This window comes from Protopterus annectens, chromosome 6.part0 (genome assembly GCF_019279795.1).
Source record: "Protopterus annectens isolate FY-2018-M chromosome 6.part0, PAN1.0, whole genome shotgun sequence".
NCBI lineage: Eukaryota > Metazoa > Chordata > Ceratodontiformes > Protopteridae > Protopterus > Protopterus annectens.
In genome coordinates, this window is record NC_056737.1 from 1,470,113,795 (window position 1) to 1,470,131,710 (window position 17,916).

Below are 17,916 nucleotides of genomic sequence, written 5' to 3' on the forward strand. Positions count from 1 at the left end.
AAGATCAAAGAATTAATAGTGGACTTCAGGAGGACTCAAGAGAGACATCAACCCCTGGAAATTAAGAGGGTAGCAGTGGAAAGAGTCAAAAACACCAAGTTCCTGGCAGTGCACATCTCAGGGACCTATCCTGGTTGGCTCATATTAGTCACACAGTGAAGAAGGCACAGACGGCAAACCTGTCTCAGGCCATCCTGAAAGCCTTCTGCAGGAGTACCATCGAGACCATCATCTCAAATAACATTATAGCTTGGTATGGTAACTGCAAAGCATCTGACCACAAGGGTCTCCTGATGGTAACGAGGACAGCAGAAAAAATCATTAGTTCCTCACTTCCATCCATAGATGATCTGCACGAGACTTGGTGTGTGGGAAGGGCTAGGAAGATAATCGAAGATCTGCCTCACCCTGCCCATGGTATGCACATCCACCTTTCTGCGGGCAGGTGGTATTGCAGCTTACACTGAAAAACATCTAGACTGAACAGAAGCTTCTTTCCTCTAGCCATAAGGCTGCTGATCTTGAATGCCAGGCATGACAGCGAATAATCAGATCAATATGCCACTTGCTGTGAAGTATCATCTATAGTAATCACTCTGGCAAATTGCTTTAATAACTGGTACAGTTAGCCTGATTTCTTATGTTATTTCTTCCTAAATGTGCAATAGCGAGGAGTGAGTCACCACTCTACAAATGTGAAATATCAACATCAGAATATACATACTACAACTGATGAAATGCAATATTCTAAGCAATCACAATGTGAAGCCATACTCTTTGCAATACCTACTAGTATAATATTGTCTAATGTCTTCCTGTCCAATTGTGGTAATTTATTGTGTTGTTAATATTTTAACTATTATTGTATGTGTGTTAGTCTTACTGTCATTCAAACTGTGTTTCATTGTTATGTCTTGCATGGGGACCAAAGCAAAATAATTTTGTTCAGCTTGCACTGCTGTGTATATCTGATCGACAATAAAGTTACTTTGACTTTTGACTTCATATTTTACTCTTACATATTTGACTAAGAAATCTTCCACATTTGAATTAGAAGCCTGAATAGAAATGTCTCAGAAAATCCATCCTTTTAACATGGAAAATGATGATATATACTATCAGTGGCATTTTATGCAGACATTTTTATACTGATGTGATTACAGGTAAAACCAACAGGATAAGGCATTATGTACCAAAGTCTAATAAAGAATAATGTTTACAGAACATTAACCAATATTGGTGGACAAAACCTGATTTCTCAGCATCATATGCCTGAGGTTGAAAACACTGAGGATCAGAGCTCCTCCATAGAAAATCACAGCTGGCAATGATGCCCTTTTGGGGGGGGGGGGTAATTTCCCCCTTATTCAAGTTGCTGTTACTTTGTGGATTTCCCCATGCAAAGGACACTTAAAATGTGTTTTCTTTTTTCAGCCGTTTTTCTGGGAGTGGAGTTTCAGGATTCTTATCCTCAGCAGATTGTATTTTGACCAATCATAATGTAAGCTTTACAAAATACCTTAATCTTGAGCATATAATAATGACTGCAGCATTCAAATTAGCTTAATAAGGTGGTAGCCTGAAAATGATTGCAGAACATGCTTGGTGTGTGTGTGTGTGTGTGTGTGTGTGTGTGTGTGTGTGTGTGTGTGTGTGTGTGTGTGTGTGTGTGTGTGTGTGTGTGCAGACATTTTACATTGATGCTCTACAGTTAAACAGGATAAAGAGTTATGCATGAAAAGTCTTACACAAAAAAAACATCGTATATAGAAAATGTTTTACAGAATATCCTCAGCTTGTACAGAGAGGAACAACTGAAGCTTTTAAAGTTACTTACACATGTGTGTGTGTGTATGTGTGTGTGTGTGTGTGTGTGTGTGTGTGTGTGTGTGTGTGTGTGTGTGTGTGCTCGCGCGCGCATGTGAATGGGCTGGGTTGAATGATTGTTTTGATGTTTCACAGAATGATGTCCAAAAACATTGAAGCACAAAACACCGTCTGAAATCAGCTAAAGAAAATGTCCTGATACCCTACAGGCAATATGTTAAAGATCTTTCAGGACAATGTATGTATGTATATATATAAATATTTTTATATATATATATATATATATATATATATATTGGGGGCAGGAAGAGAGACAGAGAGAACAGAAAAACAGAGTTATGTACACTGAAGTCCTCTCACAGAAATAATCCTTCACAATTATACTTTGTAATAAATGCAAAGGATTGTAGGAGATACAGGAGAGTGATTAAGGGAGGATGAATGCATCAATAAAGAGGTTATAGTGAAAAAATGGAGTAAAATTAGAGGGAAAAGGAAAACTAGTCAATGCAAGTCAGTCAGTCTATTACTGACTTTCTTATGTTCAGCAAGTTTTGTCTTGCTGTCACTTCTACAAAAAATATATTTAACAAGTTCACATTGTGAGAAGCTTTCATCTGCATAATCAAGTTATAAACAAAAAACAGAAACAGATATTATACACAAAAAGAAGAAAAAGTTAAGTGAGTCCCTGCTAAAGTGGTAAAGTGCTCTTCCAGAAACATGCCCTTAAATTGTTGCGGTTTTACAATCGATTAAGCAGTGTTGCAGATGAAGAATAAATCCATTCAGGGAAAGAGTTTTTTACTTCACTTACTTGATGAATAGAATATAGGGGATGGATCTGTTCTGTTAGTGGGGTGAATATTTGAATGTAAATAGATATTTTCAAAACGAACAGAAAGTAAATGGTAAAAAAAAAAAAAAAAAAAAAAAAAAAAACATTATGCAACAAAAATAAATAATGAAGCGTGTCAGAGAATGACAACTTTTAAAATGGTAATTTTTGGATGAGTTAACAAACAAGCTAACTGGCTGAACATGAAAGTATAAACAATAGCACAATTTGTCATGAGGTATATTTTCTCAAGCTAGCTGGAACCCTGCTGAGGTAAAGACCTCCTTCTGTGTAACAGCCGTTGCGGGTGCTCACATCTGTTTCTAAAAGGCACATTTTCTATCATCATTATTATATGGCTAGCAATGCAGTGAAAATATATTTCTTTAACCAGCTGGGACTGTGGTGCAACCTCTCATCTATTTCAGAACCACTGTAGCAAATTTGTCATTTGCACTGCTTGCACATTTCACCACAAGTTACACAAAAAGGATGGATTAGTGTTGTTATTTTTCTCTGTCTGACTACTTTATTTAAGAAACCCACAGCAGAGTATAATATATGCAGAGCATGGTCAGAACATTTATCTTCACTAAAAATATTTTAACTATTTCAGAAGGGGCATATTTTATCATAACATTATGCAAAATATGTTCTTTCTTTCTTTAATAAGTGCAATAGCCTCATCAAGAAAATTCATAACAAAAGAAAATCTGAAGCAATAATTCTAAAATATTTTAAGTTGTATTCGGAATATTGTTTGTGTTTCAAACTTGAAAATGTAACAAATTTCACAGATTTGATTTTTGCCCTAGGTGTCACAGACAACTTCCAATTAGTATTCCACAAGCCTGATTTAAGAATATAAAACTTGGAGTTTAAATAAACAGAAAACATTTGTAGATTCCACTTAATGATATACATTGCCTGCTTAAGAGGCACATAACACAATGTTGGTAACTCTGCAAAATTATACAAGCTTTGATTGTGATAGATTTCCTGTGTAGTAATTTGAACAGAGAGCCATTTCGAAATTTTCAAAAATGCTTAATTAAAACTTACAAATACTGCAAATACTGTCAGTTTTCCATATTTTTGTGTACTGATTCATTTGTGTGATTTAAAAAAATAAACTCTTCCATACCATAGTTGTCTCTGCATACTATAGATGCTGACAACAAGACAAGTATAACATTTTCCACCTTGAATAAATTTAACTAATTTTTTTTCAGAGCTAAATTAAGTGAAGATATATAACTATTTTCCAGAGTGCTAAAGTGAAAATACATAACCAATTAATTAAAAGTAACATTCAGATATTAACATTGCAACTAAACAGATTATTCTGCAGTTTCTCTACTGTATTATAAAGGATATTCAAGTACCTTGTTGTTTCTGTGCATCAAATATCTGAAGCCCAAATAATGGAGGCCTTTCTCTTCGTATGAGTGTCACATTCTTTGTAATTAACTCAAACCGAAAAATTGAGCCATTCATATAATCAGTCCAGTATATAAAATTCTTGTAATGAGATAAGCCAAAGGGGTGGTTGAGTTCTTTTCCATTGTAGACTACCTGTAATAAATAATGATAGTCATAAATGCATGTTCATATATTGCTTTATACATCAGTTTCATATAGCTGCACCAATATCTCAGTGTCTATGAAATTGGGTATGCAACTTACTGTTGTCCATTCAGTTAGTTTGTTTACAACTAACCGAGTAAATGGACTTCCTAAAATGGATTCATTTCAGTGATGAACAAGGTAATAGCACTTACCAAGCAGAGCAGCACAACTGTACAACTGCAAATGTATATTTGACTTCAGAATAAAAACACAAGACAATGTGATTGATGCTAAGAACAGCATGTTAGAACAACAAGCAATTGAAACATTTGATAAACAAAGTACAATGACAGAAAGCTGTCTGTAAGGATAGCTTAACATATATAAATGGTACACCACTGCCTGTTGAATACCATTTACTGTAAATTCCCTAGTAAAACAGAAGCATTACACCTTTTCCAGGCTACAGATCAAAAGGCCATCATGTATGAGAAGATCCATATTTCAGTTGTCAATACCCTCAAATATGTCTTTTTAAAAAAATAATTCTGCTAAACAGTCAAGCCCACTGAGCAGATGTGCCCTTATCAGAACTGGCTCAGGAACACAAACTCATTACGTGACTTGTTCAGTACTACAGCAGCAAAAAAAAAAAAAAAAAAAAAAAAAAAAAATTAGCAGCTGTACACTATCCATTATCACTGCGGTGGTGGTGCTGCGGTAGCGTTGTTGCCTCACAGTTAGACATTGCCCGTTCAATTCTCAGTTAGAGCATCTTCTGTGTGGCGGCATGCGTGAATGGGCGTTTCTTCGTTGAAGGTTATGCGTTAGGCCCGACAAGCCAGCACGTAAAAATCTACTGCCAATCATTAGCGGACTGGAGTTCCGCTGTGGCGACCCCTAACCGGGAAAAGCTGAAAGACACAACAACAACACTATCCATTATCACTAGTCACTTGACAGTTCAACATTTCTCCACAAATCTGCTTTGTGAATGAGCTTTTGATTTAGATGGAGTTACTCAGTTAACAAAGTAAAATTAAAAATAAATGCATGTACTAACTGCTAGTTAAGGAAGAAGGGATTGATCTTCTGTTGACTGATGGACTACTGTCACAAATGGACTTTGTGTTATTAGTTCACCAAAGAAACAAAGAGAGAGCACTACCTGCCTATTTGTTCACTTTAATGGATGAGTGGCTGCTGTCACATATATGGTGCATAATTCAGGACATCTATGAATTCACATGTTATTTAATATATGGGATCATAAGGAGACAGCAGGTGTAGGACTTCATTGCATACTCATATTCTGCCTTTAATTGTTGCAGGCAATAGAATGTGTAAAATGTGAAACACTGAGGGGTCATCATTGACAGGCAGATAAACTCCCTTTAACCCATGCCACAATGAGCATTAATCATATGGAAGGTGACAGATAATTGTAACCATCCTGGTTAGAGCATCAAGGTGTTGTGTTTAAGGTTAGCCTCCTAAGTAACTGATCCAATAGCTGCAGAGTGACAGGTTAGCTAGAAAACTAAGTTTTTATTTTTGTCTTCCTGCTTAAACTTTTAGACTACCCACACATGCTGTGCATTGAATCTGTAGCGCATTCAGCTGTTATTGTGACCATCAAACAGGTCGCTATTAGTGGTATGTTAGGTTAAGCCCTAACCAGTTCTTTTTGTGCACCATCTCGAAGAAGAGACAAATCACCCCAAAAAGGGCTCCTTTCACTGACAATGATTTCCTTTGGAGGTTATCTGATCTCCAGAGTCTCAAACATAAGGTAAGTGATGATCAAGATATCAAAATACATCCTCTAGTAGGTTATGGAAGACACAAGACACAACAGATGACCACCCCAGCAACTGTTTTAAAAATTTCCTAACACTAAAGACAGGAGACAGCTCAACAGTCTAATCAAAATTATCATTTATGAACCAAATACTGCTGAAATGCCCAATTCTTGCTCTCCTTAACATGGAACTTTCCTTAAAAGGACAAGTTTTATTTCATACTTTATGGTAGAATATGTACACCCTACAACATGCTCTATACAGTCTTCATAAATGTATTTCCTTTACATTAACTGTTATAAAAATAAAAAAGTATTATCAGTGACAAAAATATATTAATGTCTTATTTACTTCATCTGTTCTTCATTAAATTGTTGATACTGTGATTCAACTGTTGCTTGTAAGTTGTTACTTTCCTTTTCTTTCCCTCTAAGTCAACTTCACAGCTACTAACTCTGCATTTACTATGTAGTGACTGTATATTAGAGATTATTAACATGGACTAGTTCTGTTCCAGCCAGAACCAAAGATCAGCCTAATCAGTACGACCCATTTGATTTCATACATCTCAAAATCAGTAATTAGAACTTCTTACCCATACTAGCAATCTGCCTCTTTTGCCTGTACTCTGCAGTGCACCAAATATAACCTCTCTGTTATACAGCCTATTCTCTGTGAAAAAGAGAACTATAGATTTTTTTTCTGAGAAGCTCTTGTATTGTCTACACTACAGAAATGAAAGTTAAGTACTTACCATAATGATAGAGCTGTATTGTCTGCTTGTATCCTTCTTCAACAGATGGGTCTTTGGATCTGATGTTAGATCTGACTTTGGCCACTCAGAGCTTTGGATCCCAGTTCAGACTCCTCCCATTACCCATAACCACTGAAAAGCTCAACATTATCTCAGATCAAGTTTGCTGGAGAGAAAAAATGCAGCATTAAGCAGCAATAACAACAAGGTTATAAAAGATTATCAAATACATTATGAATGCTCAGAAACTGATCTGGAGCAAAAAAGTTCACTAGAAGGGACTTTAGAATAGCTCAGTCTAGTCAACCAGGAGGGGGTAAGTTGAAGAAGGATGGAAGCAGACAACACAGATCTATTGTTATGGTAAGTACATAACTTTCATATGTGATGTTATCTCTTACATCCCTTCCTTAATGGATGGGAAAAGACTCTCCAGCTAATATAATCCTTAGGCAAATTCATGGCAGGTTATTCCAGAGGATGGTTGAACCAAAGGCAGCCCTGCATCTGGAATGTAAGCTCAATTTATAATGGGATATGAAGGAATGAATCCTAGACCAAGTGGCTACAGTACAAATGTCATCAATAGATGCCCTGGAAAACAGAATGTAGTGATTTCTACATACCAATTAGAGTGAGCTGTGGCCTTTGTCTTTGTATACATGTGTTATGCAAGCAGACAATCACCAAGATAAGGTGACTTTGGAAACTCCATGACCCAGATTATTGGCTAAAATGGATATTAAATGTTAATCAGATTCCCTGAATGATTCTGTACAGTGAATGTAAAAATGAAGCTGCCTATGAACATCCAACAAATGTAACGTATTTTCCTTTGTTAGAAAAAATTGGGAAGAAAACTGAGAGATTAATGTTTTGGTTTAAGTTTGTTTCGGCATCTACCTTTGGTAAAAAAGAGGGACTGGTTTGAAGGGAAACTCTGTCCATATGGAAAATAGTGTACAGAGATTTACATGAAAGGGCCTGGAGTTCTGATACCTCCTCACAGAAGTAACCACCAATAAAGAAAACATTTTTCATGTAAGTACCTCAAGCTCAGCCTTGGCTGCAGGTTCAACAGTGGTTGAGTCAGTGCTTAAAGTAAAATGGTAATATTTCAAGGAAGAATAGGGTCTCAAAGGTGAGGTCTGAGAAGAAAGACACTTCTCAGAAATGTTTTAGATAATTTGTCAAAGGCAATGGGAGACTGATTCTCAACAATATCAAAACTGGAAATAGTTGCTAACTGGACTTTGATATTGGAGTAGCCGGCAGCTTCTTGAAAATCGACTGGCTAGAAAATCTAAGATGAGTGGGAGAGTGCCAAAAACGGGTCTACATTTCTTTCCATAGCCCAAACAGAGAACCTCTTCCACTTGCTTTTGTAAATCATCCTAGGAGACAGTCTATGACAAAAAGTAAGAAAATGGATTAGTTGGGAAAAAGCCTGTACTGTGTAGACATTATTGGAAGTGGAGATACCAAGTGGTTAACATGAGGGCTTGAATGTCGACATGATGCAGGCTGGATGGGTAAGAAATAAAATACTTACTGGGGTCCAGTACCCATGGAAAGTGTTTCAGATGAGGCTACAGGGAGGGGAACCAGACCTGTCAAGGGTAAAATGTGGAGTGAGAATCACCATGACCTTAATTTCTAGTGCTTTCTGGGCATATTTTAGGATGAGAAGAGTCAAAGAAAATATATAAAGAAGACTATGGGCAGCTATGTGTGGATAAGAGCATCCCTGGATGTTGTCCCCTCTGGGGGGTTCAGGCAAAGAACCTGCTGTATACAGTGTTTTGAGAAGACACAGAAAGATCACTGTCCAACTGGCCACAGTGACAAAAAATCTGCTGTACCACCTGTTGGTTGAGGCTTCACTCATGAAGCAGGAGGATGGATCTGCTCATACTGTCCACTGAACTTCCCCTGGACTTTACATTGCTAGAAGACAGCAATTGGAAGATATCACCTATTGCCATACCCTCATCCCTTCTCAACATAATCTAATCAATAAAATCAGGCCTCCCTTGCTTGTTGACGTACAACTATTAACACATTGTCAGTTTGGATAGATATCAGTCCTTGAGGGAGCAAATTCCGAAAGACCTGCAATGCTAGATGGCCTGCCCTCATCTCCAAAATGTTGATATGGAAATTGGCCTTGGAAGAAAACCATGTGCCTTGTGCTCTCTTCTTCTTGTAATGACACCCCACCAAATAGGGAACAATCTGTGGTCTAAGTGGCTTTGTGCTGAGGAAAGACAAATGGGTAACCTTGCAATACCATAGGTTCATAGGTATGTACTAGGCTATTGGCCCTAGGGCCTATATAAGCCTAGCCAAAAAGGTACCCTGGCTTTCGCCACCCAAGAAAATTATTTTCCTGTGCCCTTGATCCCCGGGGTGAATTTCCTGTCTCCCATCCAATCATCGAGATTTTTCTTGAAGATTGCCAATGAGGAGCTTTGTTTGATATAGATAGGTAGTTTGTTCCAGAGTATGGGAAATCTCTGGGATAGGAATCTATCCCTCTAGCATTTTCTGTTTATTGTGGTGACAAGATTTAGGTCCCTAGAGTGTGTAGCTTGGAGGAATTGGGATTTCTTTAAGTGGAGCATGTCCAACAGCTCTGGGTTTGACATAGCTTTGTATGTTAGGCAGAGATCGCCTCTGAGCAGGCGATATGCAACAGAGTAAAGCTGTTTTTTTTTAGATGGTCTGCGTAGGGCATCTGTTTGAGGCTGGTTAATCCTCTTTGTGAGGTATTTCTATGGCCTTTCTAGTTGTTGTAGATGTCTTGTGATGTACATACCAAAAGGGGCATTGTACTCTATAATGGGTCTAATGAGTGATGAGTAGAGGGGAAGAATAACCTCTTTTTTCCTGCATGAGAAACCTTTTGTGATGAGGTGTGCCATATAGAAGGATTTCCTGACTACTCCCGCAATGTGATTATCAAAGGAGAGACTACTTTCCACCTGTGTCCCAAGGTCTCTTATCACACTTTCGGTGTTAAGTAGACTACCGCCTATGTGGTAATTCATGGGTACAGAATTTTTACCAAAAGGGATGACAATGCACTTTTTGGCATTGAGCTTGAGGTCATGGCTTTGACACCAGGCATTTGTCTCAGTGATGCCCTTTTGTAGAATGTACACATCTTTAGGAGATTCGATTATGGCTCCTAGTTTGCAGTCATCTGCAAACTTCATTAGTCAAAGACCTTCTTTGTTAGCCTGTACTTCTGAGAAGTAGATACCAAACAGGAGAGGACCAAGGAATGAACCCCGTGGTACTTCACTTGTCACTGGTCTGAAGTCGAATTTGGAGTCTGCTACTTTCACAGCGTGGGTTCTGTCAGTTAGCCAGTTAGCAACCCATCTTGTGTCATAGGAATTTATACTTAGTTTAGTGAGTTTGTCTATGATTCCAGAGTGGGGGATGGTGTCGAAAGCCTTGGTGAGACCTAGATAGGCTGTGTGAACCACCTTACCCTCATCTACGGCTTTGGTGATCACTTCAAAGAAGTCTATCAGGTTTAGGAAACAAGATCTGCCTTTTACAAACACAAACTGGGTGGGGTCCAGACTTTGCAGATTACTAATGCCGTTTATAAGTTCCATGATGATACGTTCCATAGCCTTGCAGACCAGGCTCGTCAGGCTAATGGGGAGGAACTTCCCAGGTTCCGTGGTGGCTCCCCCTTTGTGGAGTGTGATAACCATCACTGTGTGCCATTCAGTGGGCACAAAGTCTGAGGTGAGGCTAAGACTGAACATGGTACTTACGTGGGGTGCCAGTTCATTCCATAGTTCGTGTGTAACACAGCTTGGGATGTTGTCAGGTCCCATGGATGCTGTGTTCTTGGCTTTGGAGAGTGTGGTTTTTACTTGTGCAGCCATGATTACAGGAACTTTGCATTCTTCCAGTATGGAGATGGGCCCTTTAGGGGATGAGAGAGAGGTAAAATTAGCACTGCATCAATCTGCCAGGATGTTGGCAATATCAGTTGGTTCTGTATATTTAGTGCCATTGCGCTGTAACTCAGAGCAGATCTGAGTGTTGCCATTGAGATTCTTGACATAGCTATAGAATGCTTTGTCATTATCTTTAGAATCAGTGGTGATTTTGTTTTCGCAACTAGCTTTGGAGGATTTTATGAGGAATCTCAGCTTTTAATTGTGGCTGACCAGAGAGTTCCTGCAATTATGTGATTTTACTTTTTTGCAACAGTTTCTTTCTTCTGTTGTAGAGTTTTTTATGGCAGGGGACCACTAGATTGGCTTCCTTTTTTTTGGAGGATAGCATCTTGGTTCTATTAGGGATTGCACGATCCATGACTCATGTAAGTATTTACAAAGTGCATTTGTGTAGGATTCAACAGTCGTACCTCTATTGTCCATCTGCATGTGTGTTGTGAAGTTTGCCACGTCTGTCTTAAAAAGCATTAAGTTGGCTTTGGAGACATTTTTTACGATGGTTTCCCTAATGTGGGATGGGGGCGGGATGTGATGTCTAGGATGATTAGCTTGCGATCAGATCTGACCAATGAGGAATTGACCTCTGGTGTAGAACACCAGTTGCCCATGTTGGTAATGACCAGGTCTAGGATATTGCTGCCCCTGGTGAGGGTATGGATAAGTTGATTCAAGCCATTGGAATTTATGAATTCCAGAAAACATTGAGCAAAATAGTTAGTACATGAGTAGTTTTCCCAGTTAATGGTGGGGTATTTGAAATCACTCTTTATTAGGGTCTTAGGTTGTACCCTAATAGTTTCAATGTATCAAGAAATGAGAAGTGGGAATCCTGGGTCATGGTTGGGGATCTGTTGCAAGCTACAATTTGGATTATGGTCTTGCCCAGAGTTAGTTGCACTTGGATAATCTCGGATGCATTATGCTGAGCAACTAGCCTGGAGGTGTGGATATCCTTAATGAATAAGGACACACCTCCACTTTTAGTGTTTTTGTCAAGGTTAGTTGGCCAAAAGGTGTGGTTTGAATTTATAGCCTGGTAATGTAGGGGTGCTTTCTGGACCCTTGAACCAGGTCTCTGTCACTGCACAGATGTCAAATTTCTCCATTTTAAGGAGTGCCTCAAGTGAGTGCATTTTGAGGTTTATACTTCTATCACTGAGTAGCATTACCCTCAGATTTTGCTTGCTTGTACCTGATATGGTGGTTAGTTTGTCATTTGAACCTTGCCTAAAAAAGGCACTATTGGGATGGCAAGAGCCTTAGCCAGTATCCAAAATCCCAAGGGTGACAGGTTCAGGCCATCTCTAGCAAAGCATCATGGTTTGTTGATCATGTCACCCCAGGCAGACAGATACTGGATGCCCTTAGAATGACGCCAGTAGCTCAGCCAATTGTTGAAGTGAATCACTTTGTCCTTGTACTGTGGTATCATTCTGGGTGATGGCAGGATGCTACTCAGGGCTGGGGTCATACCTGACTGGGCTACAAGATCGGAGAGCTCCTCCATGTCTCCTTTCATGTAGTCCAGGGAGGTACATCTCAGCTCATTCACACCAACATGGACAATGAGAGAGTCATATTTGTACTTGTGGAGTGATCTGATTGCGTGTGTTATGTGGCAGATGCTTGCACCTGACAGGCAGCTGACAGTAACTTTCTCCTTGCTTAGCCTGGTGCGTCAAACATCAGTGTGCCTGACTATAGAGTCACCTATGTCCAGAGTGTTGAATACCTTGTTATGCCTTATGGGCTGTGGTTGAGTGGCACACTGAGTTTGCAGGCTATGTCATTTGGTTGTGTTCAGAGTGAATGTAGCTTGCGTTTCTGCTTTGGAGGTCCCTGTTGCTTGAGCAGATTTATATTGAGAGCCTCAGTGAATGTAGGTGTGTGTTTTGTGGTGTAGGTTTGGAGGGACTATGCGATGAGTGTGGTGTGGTGCAAGTGTTTACCCTCTCCTCTTGGCTGTCTAGTCCAGTCTTGGCTGAAGAGAGCTTTGCTTCCAGTTTGGCTATATAAGTGCATCTCTCACAGTTTGTAGTGTTGGGTGGTAAGAGGAAGGAGAGGGTTGTCTGTGTACATGAGGCAACTGCTGCATTACCTCAAGATGCCCAGATTCATCAGGTAGACATTAGAAAACATCAGGAGCTGACCCTTAGACATGCCTGTTTAGGTGTTTATTTATTAAGTACTAAAACCTGTTTTGCTCTAGACAAGTGAGGAAAGTTAAGTGTTGTAGTAATTTGTAGCTTATTTAGTGCTTACAACGAGTTCTAAACAAATTAAGAGCTCAAAGAAACAGATTTGAGTGCTAAAACTAAAAAAAATTGGTTACTTCTAAGGGAAAATTTGAAGAGCAGACTTTATGGCACTGGGAATAGTTTAACCCTAGCTAAGCGGTGGGGGCTCATAAGCTTAAAAACAGTCCTGGATACAGCAAATCTGTATCTGGACTAGACTACTTAACAGGAAAGGCAGGAATGAAGCTTTGATTTTTTTTTTTTTTTTTTGTAAAGTCGAAAGGGAGTAAGGAGTAGCAGAAGATAACTCAAGGTTAAGAACTAAATGGGTTGGCCTTCTCAAATGTTCTCCCTGTATTAGGTAGAATGAGGTAATGACATTAAATGGGGAGGGGAGTCCCAGATCAAATTTAAAGTAGGTGTGAGCAACTGCAAAGCAACCAAGTACAAAATCAGAACAAACAAATCCAAACAGGTGCTTAACAAATGTAGAAAATTTCCAGTTAATACCTCACTCACAGTGAAACTAGCTAGAAACATATGCAGCAGACAATAAAAATGCTATAAATAACTCATAAAAATAAGCAAAAAACAGGATACTTAATGTTATATTTTACAGATCAGGGTTTGCTCAGTGCTCTTCCTCTGATTAGCTCTGTGTGAAATGGCAGAAACACTCACAAGTTAACTTCTTACGTAACAGAAAGTTGAAACCTGAAACAACTTTAAAAAAGCTTGAAAGAACCAATGGATTCTTAGATGCTCCACATCAGTGGTCACCCTCTCAGGTCTGACCATAAGCAAATCACCCTTGACATCCACACCCCCCCCCCAGTAAGGAAACCTCCTTAAAAAACTTCTCCAAAGCCAACTTCATGCTACTGAAGTCAGAAGTGAGAAACGTCATGACACCCATGCAGACGGGATCTGAAAGTTCAACTCCAGAATCCTACACTAAGGCACTGTAAGAGCACATCCACTCATGCATGAATTGTGCCATCCCAAATAGAACCAAGATGCTGTCCTCCAAAAATGGAAGCCAATCTGGAGGTCCCCTGCTATAAACAAACTATACAACAAAAGGAAGAAACTGTTGCAGAAAAGAGGAAAATTCCAGGATGCAAAAAACTCCCTCACCAGCCTCAGTAAGAAGCTGAAAACCCTCATAAAATCCTCAAAAGCTAGTTATGAAAATAAAATAGACAAAGATTCCAAAGACAACCACAAAGCATTCTATAGTTATGTCAAGAATCTAAATGGCAATACTCAGATATGCTCTGAGCTTCAACAGAATGCCATAAAATATACTGATGCCAAGGATATTGCCAGTATCCTGGCAGATTGATTTAGTGCCAACTTCACCCCCCCTCTCACCCCCTAAATGGCCCATCTCAATACCAAAAGATTGTCAAATTCTGGTAATCACGGCCACACAGGTAGAAACCACACCCTCGAAAGCTAAGACTACAGCATCCATGGGACCAGATGACATCCCAGGCTGTGTACTACATGAACTACAAAATGAACTGGCACCTCACCTAACTGTCATGTTTAATCATAGCCTCACATCAGGCTTAGTGCCCACTGAGTGGCGCACAGCTACAGTTATCCCACTCCACAAGGGGGGATCCACCTTGGATCCCAGGAACTACCATCCCATCAGTCTGATGAGCCTGATATGCAAGGGCATGGACTGCATTATCATGGAACTTATAAGCAAAGACATTGGCAACTCTCAAACACTGGACCCCACCCAGTTTGGGCTTGTGAAGGGCCGATCTTGTCTCCTGAACCTGACTGACTTTCTCAAATCAGTCTCCAGAGCTGTGGACAAGGGTAAGGCGGTCCACACAGCCTATCTGGACCTCGCCAAGGCCTTCAACACCATCCCCCACTCTGGAATCATAGATAAACTTAATAAGCTGGGCATAAATCCCTACGTCATTCAATGGGTTGCCAATTGGCTTACTAACAGAACCCACACTGTAAAAATAGCCGACTCCAAATCCAGCTCCAGGCAAGTGACAAGTGGAGTACCTCAGGGTTCAGTCCTGGGACAACTCTTGTTTGGCATCTACTTCTCTGAAGTACAGGCCAACACTAAGGGATTCTGGCCAACAAAGTTCACAGATGACTGCAAACTGGGAGCCATTATTGAATCCCCAAATGAAGTGGATATTCTACAAAAGGGCCGACCTCGTGCCAGAGCCTTGGGCTCAAGCTTAATGCCAAGAAATGGATAATTATTCCCTTTGGAAAAAAACATGTATCCATGAATTACCACATAGGTGGCAGTACACTAAACATTGAAAGTGTGATCTCACTTTCGATAACCACATCGACACAACAGTCAGGAAATCCTTCGATGTGGCACACCTCATCACTAAGGGCTTTTCATCCAGAAAAAAGGAGGTCATTGTCCCACTGTACTCATCCCTCATTAAATCCATTATAGAGTATAATGCCCCATTTGGTATGTACCTCACAAGACATCTGCAACAGCTGGAAAGGCCACAGAAATACCTCACTAAAAGAATCACAGGCCTAAAGCTGATGCCATATGCTGACCGTCTAAAAAAACTCCAGCTATACTCTGTGGCATATCGTCTACTCAGAGGTGATCTCTGCTTAACATACAAGGCCATGTCAAACCCTGAGCTGTTGGACATGCTCCACTTAATGAAATCCCAATCCCTCAGAGCCACATGCTCCAGGGATCGAAATCTTGCCATCATAATGAACAAAACATGCTGGAGGGATAGGTTCCTGACCCAGAGACTCCCCATACCCTGGAATAGACTGTCCATACATGTCAAGCAGAGCACCTTCTTAGCCTCTTCAAAAGGAACCTTGATGATTGGATGGGAGATAGGAAATTCACTCCGGGGATCATGTCAGTCACCCTGCTAGACAGGATTCCAGAGAAGTAAATATTGTGGGAAGAAATACCCAGTGAATTGCTATGGCTAGGCTTGTATAGACCCTAGGGCCGATAGCCTAGTACCAACCTATGAACATATGAGGTGCTTACTCCAAGCCATAGTCCAGGTAACCCCAATCAGCCATTGACCATAAACACTCCCCTCTCACTGAAATACAAAATGGCTTTGGCTAAACTAAGATGGCCTGGAACATGTGCTCAGACACACAGCCTCTACAAACAACTAGACCCAAAACACAAGCCTAAATATGGACAATGCTACAACTACCCACACTACTTAGGTAGAAAAAAAACTGCAGAAATGTTTATCACAGCAGAAAAGCAGCAGTGAGCCTTTAAGTGAAAGTTTTAAACAGATAAAGAAGGAAGGATACACTAAAGAATGCTTTTAACTGCAAACAAATAAGTTATAGGATACACTCCTTGGCAGGAAATCAGAAAAAAAATCCCAAACAGGTGCTTAACAAATGGAGAAAATTTCCAGTTAATAAGGGATTCAAGCCATCAGTGTATGTGAGTCAAGCAAATGCTCAGCAGATGTACTGGGAAAGACATTGGTTATTGCTGGATGGATTACTGCACTGCACTGCAAGGGTCAACTGCAGTAGTCTCATAAAATATCTTTTGAGAAGGACTGAGGTAATGAAGACTGACATAGAACCCAGTAAATGAAGGATCATTCTTGGTGCTAGTTGTTGGGATGAAAGAACAATTAAGTATGACTGTAAAGTGTTGATGACCTGCTCTGTGGACATTTTGCTGTCTGATGAATTGTTTCCAAGTGTATTCCTATAAACTCTTCTTCTTCTTCTTTCAGCTTTTTCCCAGTTAGGGGTCACCACAGCGGATCACCTGTCTGCTCATGATTGGCAGTGGAGTTTTACAGTTTTGAGTTGCCAGCCCATTGCCCAACTTTCCATAGAAGACACACACACACACACACACACACACACACACACACACTCACATCTAGGACCAATTTAGAGTGTCCAATCCACCTGCAGCATGTCTTTGGGATGTGGAAGGAAAGCAGAGCACCTGGAGGAAACCCACGCGACTACAGGGAGGACATGCAGACTCCGCACAGAAGGCACCCCAGCCGAGGATCGAACTGGAGAACCTCTTGCTGTGAGGCAACAATGCTAACCACTGCACCACCGTGGCCACCTGTATTCCTATAAACTCTATTGCTTGTAAATGACAAAATTCTGACTTGTCTGAATTGATTGCGATGCCTAACATTGAATATATTTGGAGGAGGGAGTCTCTTGCTTGGATAAGCAGATTCTTGTTAGGGGTGCAAATGAGCCAGTCATTAGATGTGGGAACACCCATAATTCTTGCCACCTGATGTACACTGCTACCACTGCCATGCATTTGATAATCATGCGGGGGCTGTGGTGAAGACAAAGGGCAGGGCTTTGAATTGGAAATGACCGACTCCCAGCCAGGAGTGGAGAAAACTTCTGCATTGCCTGCCCATCTTGATTTGGTAGTATGCATCCTGAAGTCTAGGTGACATATCTAATCATTCACTCTCAGAAATGGGAGAATGGATTGAACCATTACCATCTGGATCTTTGACTGACTGACATATTGAGAGCTGTGACTGAAGTCCAAGATTTGCCTGAGGCCCCTGGTCTTTTTTTACACCAAAAACAGTCTTAAGTAAGTTCAAGATTATTTTTTTTCAAAATGTTTTTATTCATTTTATAATACAATAATTTAACAGTATAGTAACAAGAAAAAAAAAAACTATATGCAATGTCCATAACAGCTAAAAAAGCAATATACATAGGAGAACACTTAATATTTCTCTAACAGAGTAGACAATTTTGTCCAAGCAATGAAATGATGATTTATGTTGTAAGTCCTTGCTTTTATAGTAGCAATTTCATTCTTACAAATATATTTCACAACATGAATAAACTCAGCTTTAAAGACAGGAGTAGATTGGGATTT

The 17,916-nt window shown here is 39.9% G+C and overlaps 1 protein-coding gene across 1 annotated transcript in view; it reads right to left on the bottom strand.

The window, feature by feature from the left end:
* Window positions 1-17,916, bottom strand: part of LRP1B (LDL receptor related protein 1B) — a gene marked incomplete at its 5' end in the record, with an annotated part of 5,941,474 nt that overhangs the window by 5,108,556 nt on the left and 815,002 nt on the right. Inside the window, one exon of the mRNA XM_044073672.1 lies at window positions 4,051-4,240. Coding sequence (XP_043929607.1) covers window positions 4,051-4,240 — 190 coding nt within the window. The remainder of the gene's footprint in view (window positions 1-4,050; window positions 4,241-17,916) is intronic.